Genomic DNA, 13087 nt, shown 5'->3' with positions numbered 1-13087 from the left:
AAGAAGATACAAATGAAAATCTTTCAACCAGCCGGAAAAGCTATTTATATGCAAACTAGCAACCTAAACACAATGTAATCAATAAATCGTTTTTGAATCTATATAAACATCATCTAGAATACAAATGTTATATTTCAGTAAGTTTTCATAGCTTCAGTCCACAACAGAAAAGTTATATGTGGATGTTTATGCAACTGCACACAGACCAGTATATCGGCAGGTAAAGGACAGGATGCAATAGATCACACTGGGTGAGAACATTGCATTCAGAACTCCTCTGAAACCTGCACTGAGCTATTCCAGGTTAAAGTTCACTCCTCTCTCAGCATTGAGTATTTTGTTGGAGGAAGGTTTTGGTCAGCCTTGGCAGACTGGGTAAGCCCTGAGGAGGCTGACCCCCTCACACGGCCTGCCCACTCAAGGCCCGAGTAATACCTAGAGTCATAGAATCATTGAGTGATACAGCTCGAGAACAGGCCCTTTGGCCCAACTTTCCCACACCAGCCAACATGTCCCAACTACAATAGTCCCACCTGCCTGCGCTTTATTTTATTCTGATTATATGTTCATATTTCCTGTTAACCTATGTAAGGTGTCCTTGAGATGTCTGAAAGGCGCCCAATAAATAAAATGTATTATTATTATTATTACATCTCTCCAAACCTGTCCTATCCATGTACCTGTCTAACTGTGTTGTAAACATTGTGATAGTCCCAGCCTCAACTACCTCCTCTGGCAGTTTGCTCCATACACCCACCGCCCTTTGTGTGAAAAAGGCACCGCTCAGTTTCCTATTAAATCTTTTCCCCTCCACCTTGAACCTCTGTCATCTGATCCTCGATTCACCTACTCTGGGCAAGAGATTCTGTGTATCTACCTGATTTATTCCTCTCATGATCTAATGCACTATAAGATCACCCCTCATTCTGCTGCGCCCCTAGGACCCAGCCTACTCAACCTCCCCCTATAGCTCAGGACCTCTAGTTCTGCCAACATCCTTGTAAATCTCTGAACCCTTTCAAGCTTGATAACATCTTTCCTATAATATAGTGCCCAGGACTGAACACAATACTCTAAATGCAATCTCCTGTCTACTCAGGGCCAAGTAATACCTACCCAGTGCCCTCCTCATGCTAGTTAGCAGGTTTTGAAGCCCATCTGATGCTGGGATTCTCCAAACTCTAGATGCACACAGAATGCTGGAGTAACTCAGCGGCACAGGCAGCATCTCTGGAGAGAAGGAACGGGTGACATTTCAGGTAGAGACCCTTCTTCAGACCTTCTTCCGACCTTCGACTCAAAATGTCACCCATTCCTTCTCTCCAGAGATGCTGCCTGTCCTTCTGATTTATGCCAGCTTTTTGTGTTTATCTTCAATTTAAACCAGCATCTGCAGTTCCTTCTTACATAAACGAATGACCCAAGCCCCTGAGATGAGATATCTAGGTACCAGAGACACAGGCAGCACATCAGGCCTGGTCCAATCATCTGAATTTAAGTCCAAATCCAGGTCCCTAACCAGGTTCAGGGACATCATCATGAGGGCATGGAACACACTTGAAGTAATATCAAATGGGTAGGAAGGAACTGCAAACTGAAGATTGACACAAAAGACTGGAGTAACTCAGTGGGACAGGCATCGTCTCTGGAGAGAAGGAAAGGGTGACGTTTCGGTCAAGACGTCAGACACTGTAGAAGGGTCTCGTTCCGAAACCTCACCCATTCCTTCTCTCCAGAGATGCTGCCTGTCCTACTGAGTTACTCCAGCTTTTTGTGTCTTTCTTCATTTTAAAGTAATATCAAACTCAGATTTGAAATGAATACGATTGAAGGAGCATATGATATCTGAATTTCTCAATTGAATATGATCCTCGTAGTGCACAATCCAATGGCCAAAGTTCCTTAGTTTTTGAGTAGCTCAAACACTCTCTGACTAACAGCTCACCCAACAACACACTTCACTCCCTCTCTGATAGCTGGAGACTGGTTCATTGCTCGTAAACAACACAATAGTAATCTAGTCAATACATTGGCATAACATTTTAACCTATGTAGAAAAGGCTTTCAACTGAACAGATATTAAACTTAGGCCAATAATTCAGCCTGAGTCCTTGACATCAAGGAAATATACATATTTAAGAATCACCGGATCTCAGCAAGATCAAACTCATCTTTCCATCTTCCAAATGAACCCAGGACTCCATTATCTCTAAAAATACACTAATTTTCCTCGAGAGCCCATATAATATGTTCTTCAATGGTACTTTATTATAAATTATTTTGCAATTTGAATCAAAAATATTAATCACTCTTTTTTTTCCTCTTTCATGGTGTTTTTTTAATTTTTGTTTCCTATCCTTTGGGTGTTCTCGATGTTATTAAAATGTAAATTAATGACTAAACAGATACTAGCTCAACTTAATGAAAGCTGTTCCCAAAACTCAATTCCTGATGCCCATAAAACTTGTTTCTTCATTTCCCACTCTCTCATGTGGTAAGATCCATTCCAGGTCAGGATAGATTTATATTTCTTCTATATTCAAAATAAGCCTAACTGAATTTCTATGATTATTGCCTTATTTAAGGCAATGTGATTGAAAACATAGGAGTGAAAGCGCAAGACCATCTTCAAATTGTTTTGCTTTGTTCCATTAATGTATCTGGGCACTCTTCGGCAGCATTTGAGCATCTGATATTATCTCTATATCAAATCATATATCAAATCACAATATTATCCTTTTAAAACTCTGCTTGAAGCATTATGGAAGAAATTTGACCATGTCCTGGGAGGGACCATAATTGGGAAAAACTGGGCAAACCAGGCTTTCACTCAGCAATGTGGACTGACACCTCAATGAGGTAAATAGATGATTTACCTTTTATACTCCCCCCATTGTCTCCATCAACACTTCACACTACCTAAGAAAAGCAGCCAATGTAATCAAAGATGCCCCATCTCTGTCATTCCTTCTTCTTCCCTCTCACACCGGGCAGAAACCTGGACCACTAGATGCAGGAACAGTTTCTTCCCCATTGTTATCAGGCTTCTGAATGGTTCTTCTGTAGGCCGTGGTACAGTCTGATTAATCCCTACTCCATTGTGGACATTGGACTTTGACTCTGGAACTAGTGCATTGTAATGCTGAGAGCTATATTCTGCACTCTGTTTCTTCCCCTTTGCTCTCTCTCTCTCTTGTACTTGACTTGGGGTTGATTGTATTTATGTATAGTTTTCTGATTTGGTTGGACAGCATACAAAACAAAGCTTTCCACTGTACCTCAAGATATGTAACAATAAAAAACCTAAATGTATCATCCTATCGCTCTCTGTAGCAACATCCCAAATAATGATTCCACAAAGTGATCTCACACTGACTTAGCCTGGCCCAGATACTGTTCACCCCATCTCCTAAACTGGTCAGTCCAGGCCACCAAAGCAGACCTCACCCATACACTAATCTTCCCAATATTATTTTTTGCTGTTCATCCAGACCCTGACAACACGCCCCTCCCCTCAATCTCTTTCCTGCCACCTCGATCCCACCCACTGCTCCCTTACACCACTGTGACAAGTTCATGATCTTTTCACTCGACTATCTTTTATCATGGTTAGTCCATGATTTGAATCAATGAAGTTCTGTCATATCAATCATACAGTTTCACAAAAGAACATGGTTAATTTATGCTTTAAAACGAACCACTCGACAAAACGCTTCGGAAGGCCTACCTTGATAAACAAAGTGAAATCCTCGAGCTGTTGCATGACTCTTGGCACTGAACTTCATCAGCACTTGATTGGAGGTAGCCAAGGGCAAAGATTCCCCTGTGATAATTGAGGAAAGAATTTGAAAACTATGAAGATTAACACAGTCGGCGAGATTCCTGAAACATCAAACAAGTAACATGAACCAGCAAGCGGCATTATTGAACCGAAGGATTTTCTTGCTTTCCTGCTGTTTGAACTATTTGTTTGTGTAATATTAGCTTGAGGAAGAGATAAAAAGCAATTGCAGGGAAATCAGCCTTTATTACCAAACGTTCTGCAAAATGTTACAATAAATTTCTTATCCATAATGGTCAGGCCACGTCACGCAAAACCCTAAAGCAGGTTTGCTGGGTAAAAGGTAGACAAAAATGCTGGAGAAACTCAGCGGGTGCAGCTGCATCTGTGGAGCGAAGGAAATAGGCAACCTTTTGGTGCCCAAACCTACTCCAGAAAAGTTGGCAATTTCCCACTCAGAACCTTGTTTGCTTCTCATATTCAAATGATGAATAAATTCTAAAGGCATTCTCTCATTAATGCCAAAGATCAATTACATTGCTGAAGGATCCCTGAAGTAAAATGCGTGAGACAGAAAGGTTAAGAGAGGTGAAACTATTTCTGGTCTCAGGTATTTTACATTCACATACAGTTAGGGAATGGCAAGTTTTATTAGCTCTTTGAAAGTTGTACCTGCCAGCTGCTGGTCTGGATAGTTTCACGCAAACTGTGTCTGGCATCCTGAAGTCTGAAAGTTATTCATCGCTCACCATCCTTGATGGATGCAGGTTCAGCTCATTTCAGGTATTGCATAAGCAAACTTTTCAGTCCAAAGGCTGTGCAATAACTCCCACACTCAATAATATATTTATTAAATATTGTCACCTGCTATAACTTGCCATGATGGCATCATAAGTCTTACAGCAATTAAATCTGTTTATGAAAAAAACACTATGCTGGTTTCTGACCTGCATACTTTCAACTCGATTTTAGATCCCCTGCATTCATTTTCCCCTCCCACAGCCCATCACTAACTTGCTTGACACAGGCAATTGCTTTTTGAGACCAATACTTGCAGCTTGGAAATTCAAATTCAATCTTTTCCAGCCACTCACATCACCCGATTAGTTAACACTCTGCCTAATAAGAGTGGGTGGCACAGAGAGGTAGCACGCAGAGCCTCAGACTCACAACACCAGAGATTCTGGTTCAGTCCTGATCTTGACTGCTGTCTGTGAGGAGTTTGCATGTTCTCCCTGTGACTGTGTATGTTTCCTCCGGCTGCTACTGTTTCCTTTCACATTTTTTAGATGCACAGGTTGGCCACTGTAAATTGGCTTTTGTGTACGGTGAGTGTTTAGAGTTTTAGAGTTTAGAGATACAGCGCAAAGACAGGCTCTTCTGCTCACCTAGTCCGCACCGCCCAGCGATACCCACACATTAACACTGCCCTACACACACTAGGGGCAATTTTACATACACCAAGCCAATTAACCTACATACCTGTACATCTTTGGAGTGTGGGTGGAAACCAAAAATCTCAAAGAAAAACCCATGCAGTCATGAGGAAAATCATGCAAACTCCGCACAAACAGCAGTCGTAGTTGGGATCGAACCTGGGTCTCCGGCACTGCAAGCATTGTAAGGCAGTTGATGTGAATATAGGCTGTCCCCAGATTGGTGATGCCCGAGTTCAGGACATTCATACATATAACCAGCCGCCCATAATATTAGTAAATTCAGACCTTTGACGTATGCACGTGTGCTCGTTCCTCTGAACAGAAGGACTTGTATCCCCTCTGTGTCTCTCCATTTTTAGTAGCTATTTTTTCTAGGCAGCCTTAGTTTAGTTTGGTTTATTGTCACGTGTACTGAGGTGCAGTGGAAAGATTTAATTGTATGCTAATCAGTCAGTGGAAAGACAATACATGATTACAATCGAGCCATCCACAGTGTACAGATACATGATAAAGGGAATAATGTGAATAACATTTAGTGCAAGATAAAGTCCAGTAAAGTCTGATTAAAGATAATCCGAGGCTGCTCTCTGGTTGTTGATAGGATGGTTCAGTTGCCTAATAACAGCTGGAAAGAAATTGTCCCTGAATCGGGAGCTGTACATTTTCACACTTCTGTACCTTTCGCCTGATGGAATTTGCAGTATGTGCTTTTGATGCCGTTCATTACACTATTCTGGTGCTATGATTACCATATTGTGTGATATTGTGTATTTTTCAACATATGGACTAAATAAAATTATGGTCATTATAAAAACAAAATCTGTTCATAAACCAAGGATGGTCTGTATGGGTAAACCAATAAATGAGATTAACGTAGGAGTAGTGTAAATGGGTGATAGACACAAAAAGCTGGAGTAACTCAGCGGGTCAAACAGCATCTCTGGAGAAAAGGAATAGGTGATGTTTCGGGTCAAGAGTCAAGAGGGTTTTATTGTCATGTGTCCCAGAAAGGACAATGAAATGCTTGCTGCAGCACACCAGACCCATCTTCGGATGCAATGGGTACCAAATGGGTGATTGGTGATTAGCATGGGAGCAGTGGGCTGAGGCGTCTGTTTCTGTGCTGTATTTCTCTGTGACACTATGCCTGTCATTTTGATGCTACAAGGACAGGGGAAAATAATCAGTGCAAGTGAAGTCAGCAGACATCGCTGTCCGAATGCCCGTGAAGTTATTGTAAAAAAGGACACAATTACCATTGACAACCCCTTGGACAGAAACACCAATGACTTCACCTCCCTCGACCTTTTCATTTCACACAAGTTATTTTGGGGATTGTTCAGCAATGTAATTACCCTTTGACACACAGGAGAGATTTTGTCTGGAATTTATTAATTGTCTGAGTGACAAGTATATTTTTGAAAATGCTTTGGGAATTTGCATTCATTAAAATGAAGGATTTTATTGCAATTGAATTGAACTTTATCTCAATGTTATACAAAACTTGGCAGGACACTAGTATTGCACTGGCTCAGAGAGGCAGTAAACTTCTGATTATAAGGATAAAGAAGTTTTGCAACTGTAAATAAGTGCTTCCAGTGTTAATTGGGAAAATACAAACATTGCATCAATTATTTATTGAGGTGGATTGAAACCAAGAACAGTACAGCACAAGAACAGGCCCTTCATCCTCACAGCATCTGTGCTGACCAAATTATACTAACCCCATCTGCCTCAACATGATCCATACCCCTCCATTCCCTCCATGTTCATGTGCCATTTGAATTCCTCTTAAACATCACCATCATATCTGCTTCCATGACTTTCCTTGACAGTATATTCTGAGCAACTATCAATGTCTGTGTAAAAAAAACAGCCTTGTACGTCTCCTTTAAATTTCTGTGTAAAAAAACGTGCTTCATACATCTAAACTTTCCCGCTCTCACCTTAAAACTATTACCACCTGGGGGAAAAAAAACCTTTTACTACCTTCCCACCCCTTTGCTCAATTATGTAATTTTACTTCGGAGTCACGTGAGTGACTACGTGAAGAACCCACCCAGCGCGCAGGCGCGGCATTACGTCAGCAGTGCAACAGCGGCAGCAGCTGGAGCCAGGCTCTCCAGCTGCAGCATAAAGACAAGACCTCAGGTAAGTGCCTTTTTTGTGTTACAGAGTCGCTCCAGGGAGAATTATGGCCTCTCGAAAGCGACCAGCCAGGAGGACTGCCTGCCCAACTCCACCCGAGGAGGGGTCCATAGCTGGGCGGCAGCCTCTCGCAGCGGAGGAGCCTTTTCAACGCTCCCGCTCACCCGACACCGAGCCGCCCCCAGTGCTGCAGATTTCAACGCCCCGCACAGGGAGGAAGGCGACTCATAAGACCGACCGGCCGGTGTCCTCCGATGAATCGGAGGAACGGGAACACTCTCCCCCACCGAAAAGGGGAGACGCTCGGATCAGCTGCATGAGGCAGCTCCTAGAGCGAATGATTAACGAGGAGATGCAGGCTAGGCATCTCCCAGGAGGACGGGCTTTGGCCTCCTCCTCTCCACACCCTTCTGTACCCTCTATGTTCGAGGGCAGTAAGGGAGGCCAGGACTGGGCTGGCCTATCCCAAGGGCAGGCGGAGGATACCATCAGCATGCCGGGCGTGCTAGAAGAAGAGCTACTGGGTGTAGTGGGCCGATACGCAGCGCCCCCAACGACTGGGATGGTATTGCCACCCAGAATGGCGGCCAGCATAAACAGGCTGTCCAACAACCCGCTGCAGGACAAGGCCGTCCAGCAGGCCCTTGACACATACACAGCGCCAGAGAATTGCGAGGCGCTGAGGGTCAAAACGGTCAATGGGCAGATCTGGAACCAGCTGGGGCAGCAGATCAGGGCTCAGGAAGTCAAGATGCAGCGAGTCCTGAAGCTCCACTCAGCAGCCGTCACCGCCTTTGCTCGGTCCGTTGGGAATGAAGACCTGACCATACCCCAGCAGGATGCCCTCGCACTGATGTGCAGCACCACCTATGAGCTAAATAGCCTACGGCGGGACAACATCAGGCCTGCCCTCAACCCAACATATGCCGGCCTCTGCAAAGCTCCAGCGCCCGAACGAGAGGCGCTGCTATTTGGTGCAGATCTGGCCAAAAGGCTGAAGGAGTTGGAAGAGGCGGCCAAACCAGTAGGCCTCATGAGGGCAGGGCCAGGACCGAGCAGGGTGAAGACACCCAGTTGGCAGCACGCCTCGGCAGCCACCAGCAGGTACCGAGCTGGTGAAAGCCTGGTGACCGCCTCCCACTACCCCCAGAGCTCTTTTTTAGAGCGGGGCCCAGGGCGGAGCCGTGGGAAGATGCGCCGCCCCACCGCAGCACCAACACGGACAACCTTGGGCCAAACCCACCGAAAACGACCCCACAAGTAAACATGGAGGTAGGTGGGTCTGGTTCCTGTCAACATACACAGACAAAGGGTGTAGTATTAACAGGAGGACGTTTGAGGTTCTTCAAGCATGTTTGGTGCTCCCTTACTAACAATAAGTTTATACTCAACAGTATTAGTGGATACAAAATTGAGTTCAAACCAGGCGTAGAACCGCCAGTTCAGCACATGCCCCAAAGGGTATTCCTTCCCTCAGCAGTTGAGAAGGTAGAAGGACAAGCTGAACTTGATCGGCTCGTGGCTAAAGGCATCATAGAAATGACCACACACGAGCCGCAAGAATTTGTATCAAATATTTTTCTCAAATCCAAAAAAGATGGTGGATGTCGCATTATTATTGATCTGACGTCACTTAATCAGTCTGTTGAGTATCAACATTTCAAAATGGAGACATTTGTCACTGCCAGACAACTGATCTCCAAGGGATACTACATGGCAAGCATAGATATCAAAGATGCTTACTATTTGGTACCCATTCATAAAGATTATTATAAATATCTGAAATTTATCTGGATGGGCCAGCTATGGCAGTACCGAGCCTTGCCCAATGGGTTAACGACAGCTCCCAGACTATTTACGAAAATTCTTAAAGTGGCCATGAAGAAATTGAGAGAACTAAAACATTTAGTCGTGGCCTATCTGGACGATGTTCTCATATTAGGGAGAACAAGGGAACAAGCTGTCGCAGGAGTTTTAGCCACTAAACAACTCCTTGAAACTTTGGGATTCATCCTTCACCCAGATAAATCAATATTGGAGCCTACTACTAACATGGATTACCTAGGCTTCACTATTGACACTATTCACATGACTGTCACTCTGCCCAGAGACAAAAAAGTTTCACTCATCGAAGCTTGTAACCATTTAATTGCTACACCGCAACCTAGGATACGGCATGTAGCCAGAGTTATTGGCTCTATAGTAGCAGCATTCCCGGCTGCCCAACATGGGCCCTTGCATTATCAAAATTTACAAAGAGCAAGGACTCATGCATTACGCCTTAATAGGGGGCATTATGATCGCAAAATGGAATTACCCGCTGAAGCCAAATCAGAACTTCAGTGGTGGGTTGATAATATTTGGCACAGTCACAGTCCTATCGCCGTAACCAATCCTAACATAACCATTGCAACGGATGCCAGTGCTTTAGGCTGGGGAGCTACTAACTCCATAGACAGCACAGGTGGCAGATGGACTAACTCAGAGGCATCGCTACTACAATCACTGGGCATTAACTTCTTGGAAATGCTCGCTGCCTTTTATGGGCTAAAAGCATATGCATCTGATATGCGGCACGTGCATGTTAGGATTATGATCGACAACACTACGGCGGTATCTTATATCCAGCACATGGGTGGCATAAAATCAGTATCATGCGACAAATTAACTGCTATAATCTGGCAATGGTGTGTCGAGAGACATATTTGGCTATCAGCTGCCTATTTACCAGGCAAGCTAAATTTAGTGGCGGACACCAGGTCACGAAAATTCAACGACAACATCGAATGGATGTTGGACCCAAAATTATTTGCTAAAATTGTCAAGCAATATGGTACGCCAGATATAGATTTGTTTGCGTCTAGGTTAAATCACCAACTACCCATGTATGTGGCTTGGGAACCAGACCCAGAGGCAGCAGCGGTAGATGCCTTCACGCTGGATTGGGGAAATTTCTTTTTCTATGCTTTCCCTCCCTTCTGCCTCATCAGTCGGGTACTCCAGAAAATTCAGGCAGACTCAGCCTCTGGCATTCTGGTCGTGCCCGACTGGCCTACCCAACCATGGTTCCCAATGTTCCACGACATGGTGGTAGAGACACCTATGGTCCTTCATAACCACCCCCAATTATTGACTCACCCGGTAACTGGCATTAGCCATCCATGCCACCAAAAATTGAACCTCCTGGTTTCCAGATTTTGAACAGACCTTACCGGGGATTGGGGTTATCAGAGAGAACAATCACCACCATGTCGGCATCCCTGCGAGTTTCCACCAAAAAACAGTACCTGACCTACATCAGGAAATGGGAACAGTACTGTCTGGAAGCAGGGACATCCTACAAGACGGCTTCGATCTCGGATGTGCTGGAGTTCCTGGCCCACCTGCACCATGACCTCAAGATGAGCTACAGTGCCATCAATACAGCTCGGAGCGCACTGTCCGCATACCTCATGCCGATAGGACAGCATAGTGTGGGATCCCACCCTCTGGTCATCAAACTCCTTAAGGGGATCTTTAACACCAAACCCCCTACACCTAGATACACCCACATGTGGGATGTGAGTGTAGTTCTGACACACCTTCGAGGTTGGCCTCCGGTGGGATCCCTGAGCCTGGAACAGTCCACTTATAAGACCCTTATGCTCATGGCGCTTGTCTCAGCTCAAAGGGTTCAGTCGCTCCATCAGCTAAATCTGAACTACATGGTGACCACCCCAGATACCATTACTTTCACCATGCCGGGGTTGGTAAAACAAAGTAGACCAGGTACATCCAACTCCCCGTTGATCTTCCGGGCATACCCTCCAGAACCTAGGCTGTGTGTGGTGACCCACCTTCATCATTATTTAGACACTACCCAAACGCTTAGAGGGAGAGAGAAAGCCTTATGGGTTAGCCACAAAAAGCCTTTTGGACGGGTTACCAGCCAGACTTTATCCAGATGGTTGAAACAGGTCCTCAACATGGCAGGGATTAACACAGATGTTTTTAAATCCCATTCAACCAGGGCAGCGTCCACCTCAGCGGCGGATAGGATGCAGGTTCCACTAGACCACATCCTCAGAGCAGCGGGATGGTCAAGGGAATCGACATTCCAACGATTCTACAGAAAACCGCTGATGGAACAGGACGTCTTTGCGGAAAGCATTTTAGAAACCGCAAAGTTATGATTTAAAGCCCAGGGGAGCTATTTTTTGTTATAGTTAATAAACATTTCTTTTATAACTAAACAAACTTGTTGGTCTTTAGATACCACTTCCTCCCTCGATGATCTTTCGGCAGTGAGTGATATAACTGTTACACGGTTTGAAATCACAGACCTTTGAAGTCTCCACGTAGTCACTCACGTGACTCCGAAGTAAAATAGTAAGATTAAACGAGTACTTACCAGTACGAAGTTTGATCTGTATTTTATGAGGAGTTACGATGAGGGATTACGTGCCCTCCGCTCCCACCCTCATTATATAGATCAAATTCGGACTAATGTCTCGTTGGTCTTTACTATCTTTACTTCAACTAGTGTCTATCTGTGATTCCACACCGCTGCTTGGAAGTATGCCGCGCCTGCGCGCTGGGTGGGTTCTTCACGTAATCCCTCATCGTAACTCCTCATAAAATACAGATCAAACTTCGTACTGGTAAGTACTCGTTTAATCTTACTATTATAATTATATAAACCTATCAGGTCACCCTTCAGCCTCCAATGCTGCAGAAAAGTCAATCGAAAGTTTGTTCAAACTGTCGTTACAGCTAACACTCTCCAATCCATATAACAGCCTGGTGAATCTTCTTCTGTACCTTCTTTAAGTTATCGACATCCTTCCTCTCATGCTGCCACAGCTCTAACATGACTTCCTCACTCTTATACCCAATGCCCCAACTGATGAAGGCAGACAATCTGTATGCATTCTATCCACGTGTTGCCATTTACTGGGGACTGTGGACTTGCCCTAAGATCATAGATCATAAAGCTCCTGGGGTGGAAGATTGCAAGCTTTACCTGTTTCGATTAATGCAGTCAACTCGACATGCACAAACGGAAGATAAAATAGAACAAGTTGTCCAACAACTTTAGGCTGTGCACGCCACATGAAAGATGAAGATAAGGCTCCTGATATACTTTCCACCACCTCTGTACTTTCCACTGTTTGATCTCCAAAAGACTAACACCTCATACTTGGAAATATTAAGCTCCATCTACCATTTCTCCCGCATATTTACAACTGGTATATATCCTCCACTATGGTTTGCAAACCTTCTTTACCCTCCACAACTCATGCATCATCTGTATCTACAATTTCCATGGGTCCCTGTACTGATTGCTGAGAATCAACACTGGTTAGAGACCTGCAGTCAGAAATACACCACACCGCCATGACTCTGACTTCTATGACTGCAAAATTTGAATCTAATAAATGAAGTTACCATGGATTCTATGGATTTTAATCTTCTAGATCAGTCTACCCATGTGGGAACTTGTGAAATGCCTTACCAATGTCCATGCAGACAACATCCACCAACCTACCCTCATCAATCATCTTCTCAAAAAATTAAATAATTCGTTAGATGTAACAGGCCATGCTGCTTGTCCCTAGTAAGTACACCGAAGATGGACATAAAATGCTGGAATAACTCTGTGGGTCAGGCAGCATTTCCGGGGAAACGGAATATGTTTCTTTCCCTTTACCTGGTCCTTTTGTCCAGAGATGCTGCTTGA

The 13087-nt window shown here is 44.3% G+C and overlaps 1 protein-coding gene across 1 annotated transcript in view; it reads right to left on the bottom strand.

The window, feature by feature from the left end:
- The window catches only part of csmd2 (CUB and Sushi multiple domains 2), a 577487-nt gene that overhangs the window by 238100 nt on the left and 326300 nt on the right, over positions 1-13087 (bottom strand). The window contains 1 exon segment of the mRNA XM_055656152.1: positions 3728-3823. Coding sequence (XP_055512127.1) covers positions 3728-3823 — 96 coding nt within the window.

This window comes from Leucoraja erinacea, chromosome 26, assembly GCF_028641065.1.
Source record: "Leucoraja erinacea ecotype New England chromosome 26, Leri_hhj_1, whole genome shotgun sequence".
NCBI classification, from domain to species: Eukaryota; Metazoa; Chordata; class Chondrichthyes; order Rajiformes; family Rajidae; genus Leucoraja; species Leucoraja erinaceus.
Note: the sequence above shows the minus strand (reverse complement) of the source record. Positions and strands in the feature narration are given on the sequence as shown.